Raw genomic sequence first — 13,109 nt, 5'->3', positions numbered from 1 at the left:
GAGGAGGAGGAGGAGGAGGAGGTTGTTGCCTGGTGTAGTTTCTGTCTCTTTTGTGCTCTTCAAAGCATTGTGGCTTCCACAGGAGCCAAACAGGGGCATACTCAAGGTGCCAGCCAGACTTCTAAATTTCCCTTCTGCCTGGTTCTTGCAGCAGTTCTCTAATGTGCTGATTGTCACCTTTCTGCAGGACCTTCTTTGATATGTCTATTGTAATGCCAGTTATTTGGGGAGGGAGCTGGGGGAGGAATACTCATAAGAAAGTAGCTCAGCTTCTGAGATAACGGAGCTCTGTGAATGCCTACCTTGTCCATATAAACGAAGAACAAAATGAGTAGTATCAGCTCAGCCAGGAGAATGATCAGCAAAACAATAAAAAACTGGGGAAGCAAAAGGAGGAAGAATGTTACAATCACTTGAAGCTTTAATATACCTTATGTAAATGGCAGTATGGGAAATAACTAACAATATTGCAATTAAAGTAACATTGAAATGTATCACCATTTTCTTATGTTCTTTGAAATTATTAAGTGGAAATTCTTAAGGTTATTCTCAGACCATCTTGTGAACTTTTTTGTTTTAATTTTATCGGGAAAGTGTGTATTACACAAAAAACAAAAACCTTGTGTATTGTGAATGTACGGTACATTTGCTTGCATTGATGCATGAACCATTCCAAAGTTCATTCACCTTTTCTACAGGGCATGATCATGACTTAGTGCAAACATCATCATCATCATCATCATCATCATCATCATCATTTTATTTATATCCCGTCCTCCCCAGCCGAAGCCGGGCTCAGAGCGGCTAACAACAATAAAAGTAACACAGCATTCTAAAATCAATTCAAAATCAAATGAATGGCAACATGCAGATTCCTGGAGAGAAGATTGGCCATTTTACACCTCCTGCTGCTGCCGCCATGCTGCTGAGCTAAGCCATGGTTTACTTGACGGTTGTGTCCAGACTAGGCCTGGGTGATATATCGATATATCGCCCAGGACCGGTTTGAGGAGTAGTCCGAAATGAAGGGCTCACTCAGTGGTATATCACTGGTGAAACTGCCACTGCTCCGGAGTCGCTCTGCTAGCAGCGTCTGTTGGAGGGTGTGTCAAGAGTTTCTTCCTCCAGCGAGTGCGACTCAGGAGCGGCGGTGGTTTCACCAGCGATATACCACTGAGTGAGCCCAACATCGCGGTTGGCTCCTCATACAATGTAGAGGGAGAAACAAGCTGTACTGGGGAGGTGCTGATACAGCTTGTTCCTCCCTCTGAAATCTTTAACCTGCTCGACTGAGGAGTGTGCAGATGCCTTTGCCCCAGCTTAGCAGTTTAAGGAGCCCTGATGCTCCTGCTGCCCGCATGTGAGCAGGGAGAGCCCTGGGGCTGTCTCAGCTGGGGAGGGGGAACAAGCTGCATTGTCCAGCCCATGAGCGCCTGGGTGAAACCGCCTCACTTCCCGAGGTGAGAGCTGGGGCAGTTTCACCCGGTGCCTCGTGGGCAGAGGCCAACGCACCTTGTTTTTTCAGCATCGCATTGTATTGCCAAACCTTGATGTTGAGAAGCTGATATCGCCCAGCCCTAGTCCAGACCCCGACTTGTGGTTTATCTCACTTACGCTTAGGAGGAGGCACTTGTTTTCCTTGATAGCACCCAAGCAGCCTAGGAAGCCAGTCACCATGATGATAGTACCAATGGCAATGACCAGGTTTGCTGCCGACAGTGAAGGGAAGCTGGGAGAAAAGGTGGCAAAGTTTCCTTGTGACACGGACAGCCATATTCCCACACCCAAGAGACCGCAGCCACATAACTGAAAAGAAAGACAAAGATGCCATTTTTAAAAAGCCAGCCCAAAACGGTATATGTTGAATCTCCTGGACAGCAGCTGCAATTAAAGCTGTTTAGATGTGGGGCTGCTTTGATTTAGGGGTTTTTATTTGAGAACTTACTGGTCTACTGACCACCTTTTCAGGTTTTCTCCTGTAAGTTCTATTAAGGATAAGGATTTTGAACACATGAAAACAACTTTATTTTCAAGAACCCCCCTCCCCCATTCTTTTCCATCAGAAAATGCATATTATTGAACACCAAACACAGACCATCATCTAACACTAATTTATAGAGTAATAGGGATAAATTGTCAGCAAGATGAGTAGGGGAAATCTCTCCAGAAGGAGGAGTGTTGCCTTGACAAAGAAGAAGGAAACGGGTGGGAAACCGCAAAGTTTTGAATAATAGAATTTGGGGTACCCAATGAAACTGATTGCAGGAGGTTCAGGACAGACAAAAGAAATTACTTCTGCACCCAGCACAGTATAAACTTGAGCTCCTGGCCACAATATGTAGTGATGGTCACTGGGTTTGTTGGGTTTAAAAGAAAGCTACACAAATTCTCAAATGACAAATCTATCCCTGATTATTAACCATGTTTTTTAAACAGAACTATGCTCAGTTTAAATGTCCATTTGAATATCAGGTGCTATAGATGAGGGATAGGGAACATGTGGCACTCTGTGTGGTGGAGTCCCCTTTGCCCCAGCTAGAATGGCCAATGGTTGAAGAATGAAGAAATCCCAACGAAAGAGCAGGGGCAAGAAAAACTGATGAGCTGTGCGGAATTGGCCAAGTTGACATATAAACTGCTTGACAAGGACAATCGTGACTTCAAGGAAGAATGGGAACTTTTTACAAATTATCTAAAAAGACAACAAAATGATTTGGACTCCTTGGCAGGTTTTGAATAAACATACACAAATTTCTTAGTTGAATATATGATAGATAAGGCAATGATATGTACAATTTTACAATATGCGGAGAACAGTATGTGCAAAGAAACCAGAGAGGGGAGCTGAGGGAAGCCCTTGGGGGGGGGGGGAGAGGAAGGGGGGAATCTAAATGGTTATATTGATCGATAATTTGTTTGTTAAAATTGTTCAATTTTATATGACTGGCCAATGGTTAGGGATGATTGGAGTGGCGTTAGATAATAAAGGGCCACATATTTTCCACTCCTGTTGTAGACCGACAACTGAGAAGGACTCTTGCCTTCATGCCCTCATTTTATTTATTTAACAAAATTTATATTTAGCTTGACTTCAGTAAAACCTCTAAGCAATTCACAAGAAATATTGAAATTATCAATAAAAAAGTTAAAAGCAATTAAAATAATTAAAAATATTTAAAATTAACAGCCAAAGCAGTTGAAACATTATCAACATCCTGGAGTGATCTGGCTGACTACTGTACTAGATATTATAATGAAATATGATATCACATAATATAATGATACCCAAGTGTGTGTTGGGTGTTCAGCTTTTAGTAGGATGGAGTAGGATTTGTCCTTTTTATGTTATTACATTAGGAGCACCTTTATCTATTTGATGTACTTTAAATTTTGTACCATGGATGATTTTATAAGTGTTAGTCACTCTGAGGCTAATGCTAATGTCAATAATGATATACTGTTAGAAATGGGATGCTACAGGAAGTTGTCTCTTGAAACAGGGCTTTCAGCATCTTCAGCATCTCACCTCCTGCGACACCAGTGCTCTGGGCTGGTTATACATGGCAAGGACATATAAAGGCTGCTGTGCTGGTCCAAATGCTGTGACCCGACACACACACATCCCAGCTTGAACGTGATCAGCTGACCCCCCCAAACCAGTGAAGATCCCCAGGCCCTATAAAGCCCCATCTTTCTGGGAAGGTCTAGCAGACGGACCTCTCTCTCCTTGTGCCTTGTGTCTCTTCTTCAGTCTGACATGAGACCATCAGCCCATCCATGGCAATGCTTCCTGCCTCTTGACCTCTGTTCCTGTTGCTGGGTGTAGAACCAGACTTCCAGCCTGTCCATAACTATATACCTCTGGCCCATGCAGTCACTGCCATCCCACACTCCACGCCTGACCGAAACAGGGAGCCCTTGACTTTGCTTCAGCAGGGCTCTTCTTACCTTGTTAGAGCAGTCCTGTTGCCACCAGCCTTGCTGGACTGCGCTGTGTCGAAATGCTTGGCATTCCTGCCTCACTTTGTTCAGCTCCCTGTGAGTCTGCTATAACCTGTCCTTGAATCCCCACAGTTAGAATGATTCTATCACCCCCCGAGAATCTGTCTGATAGCCCACCTGCCCTGGTTGTTAAATGAGAAGGTCAGGCATTTGTTCAGGCTCAAAGCAAAAGTCCCAAACTTCAGAGGGTTCGAAAACACCTCTCCATGTGCAAATTGTATTGTGATATTTCATTACAAATGACATTAATCTGCTTAAAGGACCACCTGTGGATGGGGGGAAAGCACTATTTTTAATCCCACAGCACAGGAGGCCATCAAAATGAATATGCAGTGTGTGTTTAGTAATTTACTGATAATCTAAAGTGAAGAATTAGAATATTGGCCTAGTTGTGCTTGGAGCCTCTTAGGTCCTAGTGGGTGAATTACATCACTGGAATACTAGAAGCTATTCATAATAAATGTGGATTTCATACTGGAGTATAGAAATATTTAAGCTTAAAAAATAAACACCTCACTACCCAGTGAAGGCAGTAGGTGCTGAACATTCTTATCCAAATGGTTGCTTAAAAAAAAAAAAACATTAAACATTAAAATTTACTGCTATGTATACAATTTTACCAGTTTTCATTCTCTGTCTATCCGACATCTCTATGATGCAGTACAGTATATGTCTACATATTGTTAGGAGCAGTGGCTTCTAGGGGCTGAGCCCTTTTGCCCCCCTCCCTATATTTTTGGGGAGGGATCGGGCCTCCAGTGTCCGGCACCTTCTCCTCTCCTCATCTTGCCACAGACGGGAAGCAGATCCCTTTCTCTCTTAGCTCTGTTGGTGCCAGCTTAGATTGTACAGTGGTACCTCTGGTTGCGAACGGGATCCGTTCCGGAGGCCTGATTGCAACATGAGCAGAACGCAACCCGCATCTGCGCACGTGTGGGTCACAATCCGCCGCTTCTGCATATGCGCGTGACAGCATTTTGCGCGTCTGCGCATGGGCGAGCGATGAAACCCGGAAGTAACCCTTGTCTGGTCTTGTTTTCATTCACCATTTTATCAGCCTCATCTCTAATTACTTTTAATTGTTCATTCAATAATTGCTGGACTGCAGTAATTAGTTTGGGCAAGATCACGGCTGCAGTTTCAGCCACTTCCAATACACAAGGCAGTCCTTCCACCCTGCAAGCAACAACTTTCAAAGCAACAAGAAGTTAATCCCTTTGTTTTGATTTCTTATTTGAAGTGAAAGCTGACAGTCAAACATACGTTTGGCTATCATCAAATGCCACACTGCTATCTCCATCGGCAAGGAGCTGACAAAAGATCTTCAGAATACTATGAATTCTTCCCTGCAAATCCTTTTATCTTAACACACACACACACACACACACACACACACACACACACACACCATAGTGTGTGCAGGGGGTGTGCCCAGGCAAACCCTAAAGTTTCAACTCCAAACCCCAAACCAGGGATCAATGGAAGCAGGCACAGAGAGCTGCAGGCAGAATAAAAAGGCTAGGATTAGGGTTAGGTATTTGCTATGTGTTTGTTAGGCGCATCTTAGATATTAGGTGTTGGGATTAGGTTAGGGGGTTGTTATGGAGGTTAGGATTAGAGTTTAGGATTAGGGTGTTATTTTAAGGCTTAGGCCAAGGTTTAGGGTTTGGGGTTAGGGCTAGAGCTAGAGCTAAAGCTAGCAATAGGAGTTAGGGTTAAGATTAGGGTGAGTGTGTCTGTTTAAGATGAAGATTGGGTTAGGAATAAAGTTGATTTAGAATGAGGGGGAGGGTTAAGTGTACGGTTCAATTAGTTTTAGGGTAAAGTTTGGGTTATGGCTGGGGTGGTAGTAAAGGTTTGGGATTAGGCTTTGGGCAAGGTGTTAGGGTTGGGGTCAGGGTTAAGGGTTAGGGTTATGGGGGAATGTGGGTCTGCTTTTTATTTTATTTGAATGACATGCTCTCATGACTGTGGCTAATGCTTAAGGCATCATTCTTAATGGCATCACTAGGGGCTGCCCATAGACTCAGGTTTGGGCCCTTACATCTTGGGGTCTGGGGTTCTCCTGACTTGACAACCTTGGAAGCATCTAACTGTGTCACTCAGAGTGAATACTGTGCATTGATGGCCTGCATTCATCTACATGTGAAAATAGATTTTTCTTATCCAGTCAATAAAATTAGTGCCAAAATATTGACACTGAAAAAAGTATGCAACTAAATATTTCATTCTGTGTTGGTTCAATGTGGTCTCTACACGTTCATTTCCATCAGTATGTCTCTTTCTAAATATTAAAAATGTTTGTTATCAGAAGAAGTACAATACAACACAATATTGCCAAAAATATTTGCTATATCAATAGAACCATTTGCATTAAACATAAAGACAAAATTTACAGCATTACTAAAAATAATATTGGCTACAAGATAAACATTTGTGGCACTTGTGGGGAATCTCTTTGGCTCTGTGGGTCAGATCATTATCAGGCCTGGCCTTCTGGGTTAAATTTGACAGCTGGGCAGGGTTGGTCACCTGTCAATCATTTGACATCACTAAAAATGAGAGGGGAACCTTTGTTTTAGCAGGAGGTTCAATGCAAACCCCTTCCTGATCACCAGGTGCTTAATTAGGGCCGTCTTAAGCATATCCAGCGCCGGGGTGAAAAACTGCCTCTGGTGCCCACCCCCCCCCCCGGTTTCCCAGAGTTTTTTAGGGAGGACGGTGCTGCTGGAGGGTGGCTCCTCCGGCGGGGAAGAGGCGGAGGCTGGTCGCGGCGCCTCCCGGCTCAGCTGGCTGCTTTGTGCCACGGTGGCCACGATAGATGGAGGCTCTGGGCACAGCGCTGCTTCGGCGTGGCATGGCGGAGGCGGACGAGGGTGGTGAGCTGATGCCGGGAGGTGCCTTGTCCAGCCTCCGCCTTTTCCCTGGCACCCTCCAGGAACATGGTGCACTGGCACCCCACGCCACTAGTCTCTATGGGTAAGACGCCCCTGTGCTTAAACATGCTAAAATAAAAAACAATTTCCTCCACTTTAGCAGGGTTTGAATGAAAGCTGAATTTACTATTTTGTCCAAATATACTGTTGCACGCTACCCCAATCTCTGAGTGGTGCAAGATTCCAGGGGTTCAGTTTCCTTGGAATGAAGCACAGCAGAGACTGTGGTGTCTTTATGATGTATGATTTACACATATATACAACCTGCACCAGGGACGCGGGTGGCGCTGTGGGTTAAAGCCTCAGCACCTAGGGCTTGCCGATCGAAAGGTCAGCGGTTCGAATCCCCGCGGCGGGGTGCGCTCCCGTTGTTCGGTCCCAGCGTCTGCCTACCTAGCAGTTCGAAAGCACTCTCGGGTGCAAGTAGATAAATAGGGACCGCTTACTAGCGGGAAGGTAAATGGCGTTTCCGTGTGCGGCTCTGGCTCGCCAGAGCAGTGATGTCACGCTGGCCACGTGACCCGGAAGTGTCTTCGGACAGCGCTGGCCCCCGGCCTCTTAAGTGAGATGGGCGCACAACCCTAGAGTCTGTCAAGACTGGCCCGTACGGGCAGGGGTACCCTTACCTTTACCTTACAACCTGCACCTACGATGGATGGTCTCACAACACTTACAGCCCAGAAGTCTTGCTTCTCCCACAGTCACAGACTTGGATTCCAGCAGAAGTAAGCATGGCTCTCACCACTCTGGCCTGTCTTCTCCACTACCAGCCCATTCACCTGCCCTCTGGGACAGAGCAGCTTCCTTTGTCAGTCTAAGGACAATACTTAGGTGGTATCCATGACCCTTGCTTGGCTAATTCAATAGTGGAATCCTACATTAGATTTTAACCCTCACCGGAAGCAAGACTCCAACAATTTCAGGCATCAGGCCAACTAGCCCCTCAAACTCAAAACAATATGTTGAGAAATTGTTGAAGCTAGACAAAGCCTTGTCTTGCTGGGAAGTGCTACTGCTGACACCTGTCATTTTAGTTCCTCAGCAATGACAGATTTATATGGCCGGTTAGAAAACCTAGAGTGAATCATGAAGGACGTGAAATTCTTAATTTACCACTACAAAATTGCATGCATAACAGACAAAGGTGATTCAGGAACTAAAAATGTTGAACAACCCTTCTGTAAAATTCCTCTACATTCCATTCTCTGGAGCACAAAGAGGAAAATACAAATAATTCTTTTTAAAAGTTTCAAAATGTTATTATACATTACTGTCCACATGGGACAGTGATCACAGTAGGATTTCACCCTCAATCTCACAACTTGCTCCAGTTTTTAGAAATCCAGACTCCAATCCCCATGAACATACTGGAAGTTCTGATTTATTGAATAAAACATATTGTTACCTAAACTTCATCTGATGGATTTTGAAATAATTTGTGGCCAGGCACAAAGTTCTTTTAAACATATATATTGTATATTAGTATACATGAACACTACAGCCGTAACACATTATAAACGAAGATGAAAAAAAGATCTAGAAGGAAAATTTCTTACAAGGCTTGGTCTTTCCTTTTCAGACCTATAAATTAATTTACTGTGACCTCATGATTGAGAGAGAACTGCATAAAAATGACAATAAAAATACCATTTAACACCTCTGGAATTACCTATAAAGATGAGAATAGTCATTGCTGGCACTATGCCAAAAACAGAGTACTGCAGATTTCTTCATGTAGTGGACATGTCACACAGCTCAAGCATTTTGGAAAATGATTATCAGCGCATTATCAATGTGCCTATGGTTCTGATGGTCTGTCTTCTTAATTTTATACTGGACCTAGTTTTCAGAACAAAACATGTTGTAGTATTAAATACACTAGGGGTTGCTAGAGTGATTTGTGCTTATCATTGGATATGAATAGAGCTACCTTTGAAATAATAATAGCTGGGGAAAAGGTGGGATGCTCTTTTATTAATCAAACTGATGGTGCTCAAGAAATCTCTCAATGCATTTTAACGTGTCTGTGACATGGGAGCGCAGATGCTGTTTCTATAAGGAACTCTTTGGACCTGAGCTATAACCATGCTGAATGGTTAAACCCCATACAGGAGGTAATATTATGCCTATTGTAAATGTGTTTTATATAAGAGAAACATGGCTTTGATATGGGGTGTATATCTTTTAAACTTTTGTATGTTTTGATACTTATATGAAATAAAATTATAAAAATCTATTTACACAGTCAACATCACTAACTCAGAAAGCTGAACTGGAAATAAAAATACATTTTAAAAAGAAATGAACTTAAAAACATTTTTAAAAAGATTAATTAGTATATAGGTGGATAACATTTCATGTTGCGCATACTTAACACACCACATATCTTATTTTTCAAAACTGCATGGCTTGAGCTCTAGAAGCAACAGCTGCCTGCTGCCATTCTTTTAAATGGGCTTCAGATACTTCTTGCAGACACACAAATCAGGTGGCTGCTTATCTAAAGATTTGACTCTGCTGATATTTTTTTCTAAGTGGTCATTTGCGGGCTGAGTCATGCCACCTGGGAGCCAAATTTCACTCCCCCCACCATCTTGTTCTATTTTACGAAAATAAAACAGCATTCATTTGTAATTAATGGACCTGCTTAATTCAGGAAGTAAATCTTGTTTCCACAACTGTCTTTCATCAGCTTTATACCAAGTTATTTTTATATCCTCATAGCTTCATAAATTGGTAGAGTAAGATATAAGATGCCCTCATAAGACAGGACATCTGCCAGTCAAGTTAACATAAGCAATATTCTGGCTTATGGCACTTTGTCCCATAGCTCAAGGAATATTTCAAAAGGTTACAGAATGATCTGTTCAACCTCACTCTTGTCCAGTTTGAGAGATTCACGTGGCAAGCATGCTTTTTCAAAATCAGGATGCCAAAATGGGCACTGTTTGAGAGGTGCTAAAACTAGCTGGCTGGACCCACAAAGACGGGAAAACATCAGCCTGCACTTATTTCACTGGGAGAGAGCGAGAGCGCATGCATTCCTTAATGTTCTCCACATGCATGTATATTGTTACAATAAAATGAGGGAGCAATTTCATTTCACTGGGTTTAAAATTAGAAGCTTGCCAAGTTGCTCTGAACTCCTGGCTGGCAGGTGGATGAAATATTTCTGGATGGCGTCTGTAATGCTTGGCGTTGTAGCTAGGGAACAGCTGACTTTCACTGCAATGACATTATTAATACTGTTCCTCCTGCCAAATGTCTGTCTCAGCTGAGCCTCTGCAATATCCCTTCATTAAGCAGTCCATGCAGGCCTCTTCAAACCGCTCATACAGTAAAGGTATCTATCCAGTTTCTGTACACCCACCAAGAAGAAGGTCAGCTTGAGTCCAGCCAAGCTCACATCTGATTGTAAGGAACTGCTATATATGGGCCAACGGTAGCTTGGCAAGCCGGGGGGGGGGGGCAGTTCTCTCAGCTTCACCTGATGCCAGCTTGGGATTGAATTTGCACAATCTTAACTTCTAGGACAACAACTTTTGTTTGGGCTAATGTCTAAAAAAAACCTCGAGAAACACAAAAGGGGCACGAAAATATTCACCAAATGTAAATGCAACTTATAAATTGTGGATAATTATAGTTTGATGGCATATGAAGCAGAGTTGCCATATATCTGGCAAATTTCCTTAAAAAATAGCTCAAAAAGTTTTTTTTTAGATTCCCCCCCCCCCCCCAAGACTAAAAAACTTTGGCCAAAACTAAAAAAACAAACACTTTTCTGTCTGGATTATCACTTTTTGAAATATGGCAACCCTAATATGAAGCCCTTTCTATAATTTTGAAACAGAATGTAACCACTCTTCTTTATATTCTTTAATTGCAATGCTTCAGTAGCCAGCCATTTTTAAGGAAACAAATGGAGTGTTTATGCTTCTTATTGTAAATGGAGCCTTTACATGACTACTCAGAAGTAAGTTCCAACTGTATTCAGTGAAGCTTACTCCCATGTATAACTGGGTAAAGACTTACACTGCAATCCTAAGCATTTTTACTTAGAACTAAGTCTCATTGAGTTCAATAGGATTTACTCTCTGGTATGTTCCTGATCATTCCCACACTTTCTATTTCTATTATTATTATTCTATCCCACCTTCTTCCCTGACAAGGACTTGAGGCAGCTTACAGCTAAAATTTAATTTCATTCCATTTATCTGTTGAAGGTGTGGTACATTCCATTTATCTGTTCCAGGTGTTGAAAAAGAACGAATTCCTATGCCCCACAAATAACCCAGAGATGCATTTTAAATAAAAGGACACATTCTACTCATGTAAAAACAAGCTGATTTCCGGACCGTCCGTGAGACGTATTTAGAAGGCGATTGGGCCGGATCCGGCCCCCGGGCCTTAGTTTGCCTACCCATGGTGTATATGGTGAGATCAAATGCAGAAGAAGCTTCTTGATGCAGAAGAGGCAGTCCCTATTTTCACCTGAGAAATGTTGGAGGCTCTGCCAGGCACCTCAAAGAATTGATGAAGCTGACACACCAGTTTTAATTGTGCAAATACACTCCTGGCTACCACAGAGACTTGGGCATCCATGCTAAGGGCTGAGTCCAGGAGCACAGCAAACCTGCGAACCTGGGTCCAATGAACCGCTGTTTAAGACTGTACATATCTTGCAAGTATTTGATACCTTTAATGCAGCCACTTTTTAGTACCTTCCCTTCTCCAAAAGAGATTTTTTAAAGGCCTCTGGGCTACACTTTGTGTCCTGTAAGGTGGAGAGGCCTCCTTACGATTTCCAAGATCCATGGCTGCCGCACCATCATTTCCAAAAGGCCTTTATCCTCAACACACACTGCTCTTTTAAAAACAGGAGGAGGAACACAGGCACCACCACACCACACAAAAGAAGTGGCATAAAACATAATAACAAGAATGACGCATTTACACATAAAAAGGTAAAGGTAAAGGTACCCCTGCCCGTACGGGCCAGTCTTGACAGACTCTAGGGTTGTGCGCCCATCTCACTCAAGAGGCCGGGGGCCAGCGCTGTCTGGAGACACTTCCGGGTCACGTGGCCAGCGTGACATCGCTGCTCTGGCGAGCCAGAGCCACACACGGAAACGCCGTTTACCTTCCCGCTAGTAAGCGGTCCCTATTTATCTACTTGCACTTTGACGTGCTTTCGAACTGCTAGGTTGGCAGGCGCTGGGACCGAACAACGGGAGCGCACCCCGCCACGGGGATTCGAACCGCCGACCTTTCGATCGGCAAGCCCTAGGTGCTGAGGCTTTTACCCACAGCGCCACCCGCATCCCATCGCCACCCGCGTCCCATACATTTACACATATGCAGCACAATATTATATTTATATAAAATAAGCACCATACATTTGAAAGATGGTTTTAGGAGAGGCTAAAGCACATTCCCCGCCCCCATCTTGCCATAATTCAGGTGCTGACCTTTGAAGGTGCTGACCTTTCAAGCCCTAAACGGCCTTGGCCCAGTATACCTGAAGGAGCGTCTCCACCCCCATCGTTCTGCCCGGACACTGATATCCAGCTCCAAGGGCCTTCTGGTGGTTCCCTCACTGCGAGAAGCCAAGTTACAGGGAACCAGGCAGAGGGCCTTCTCGGTAGTGGCACCCGCCCTGTGGAACGCCCCCCCACCAGATGTCAAAGAGAGCAACAACTACCAGACTTTTAGACGACATCTGAAGGCAGCCCTGTTTATGGAAGCTTTTAATGCTTGATGCATTACTGTATTTTAATATTGTCTTGGAAGCCGCCCAGAGTGGCTGGGAAAACCCAGCCAGATGGGTGGGGTATAAATAAATTATTATTATTATTATTATTATTATTATTATTATTATTATTATTATTATTATTATTATTATTATTATTATTACAAAACCCTGTCCATCAAAAATAAAGTGTCCTCAATCAAGGATGCATGCTAACCCATCAGAGCTTTCACTCCCCTCCAGAAAAAGGTAACAGAAGCAAATGAGTATTCCCCAATATTAGTAATATAAGTAGAAAAGAAAGACTAACACTTTGTGCATCAGTGCTCTGCAGTCTTGCTTCCCCGCCCCCCACAAGCACCAAAGATCCATCATGTGTCAAAATCAATAGTAGCAAAAGAAATATTGCTTTGCTCACATGC

At 43.4% G+C, this 13,109-nt stretch overlaps 1 protein-coding gene across 5 annotated transcripts in view; it reads right to left on the bottom strand.

Moving 5' to 3' along the window:
- The window catches only part of TSPAN9 (tetraspanin 9), a 127,327-nt gene that overhangs the window by 15,173 nt on the left and 99,045 nt on the right, over positions 1-13,109 (bottom strand). For all 5 annotated transcript variants that reach the window (XM_083399141.1, XM_083399143.1, XM_083399142.1 and 2 more), the window contains 2 exons: positions 1,615-1,806; positions 303-377 (listed from right to left, as the gene is read on the bottom strand). In XM_083399141.1, coding sequence (XP_083255267.1) covers positions 303-377; positions 1,615-1,806 — 267 coding nt within the window. The remainder of the gene's footprint in view (positions 1-302; positions 378-1,614; positions 1,807-13,109) is intronic.

Source organism: Podarcis tiliguerta, assembly GCF_965153285.1.
Source record: "Podarcis tiliguerta genome assembly, chromosome: 9".
NCBI classification, from domain to species: domain Eukaryota; kingdom Metazoa; phylum Chordata; class Lepidosauria; order Squamata; family Lacertidae; genus Podarcis; species Podarcis tiliguerta.
This window is presented reverse-complemented; position numbering and strand designations above follow the sequence as displayed.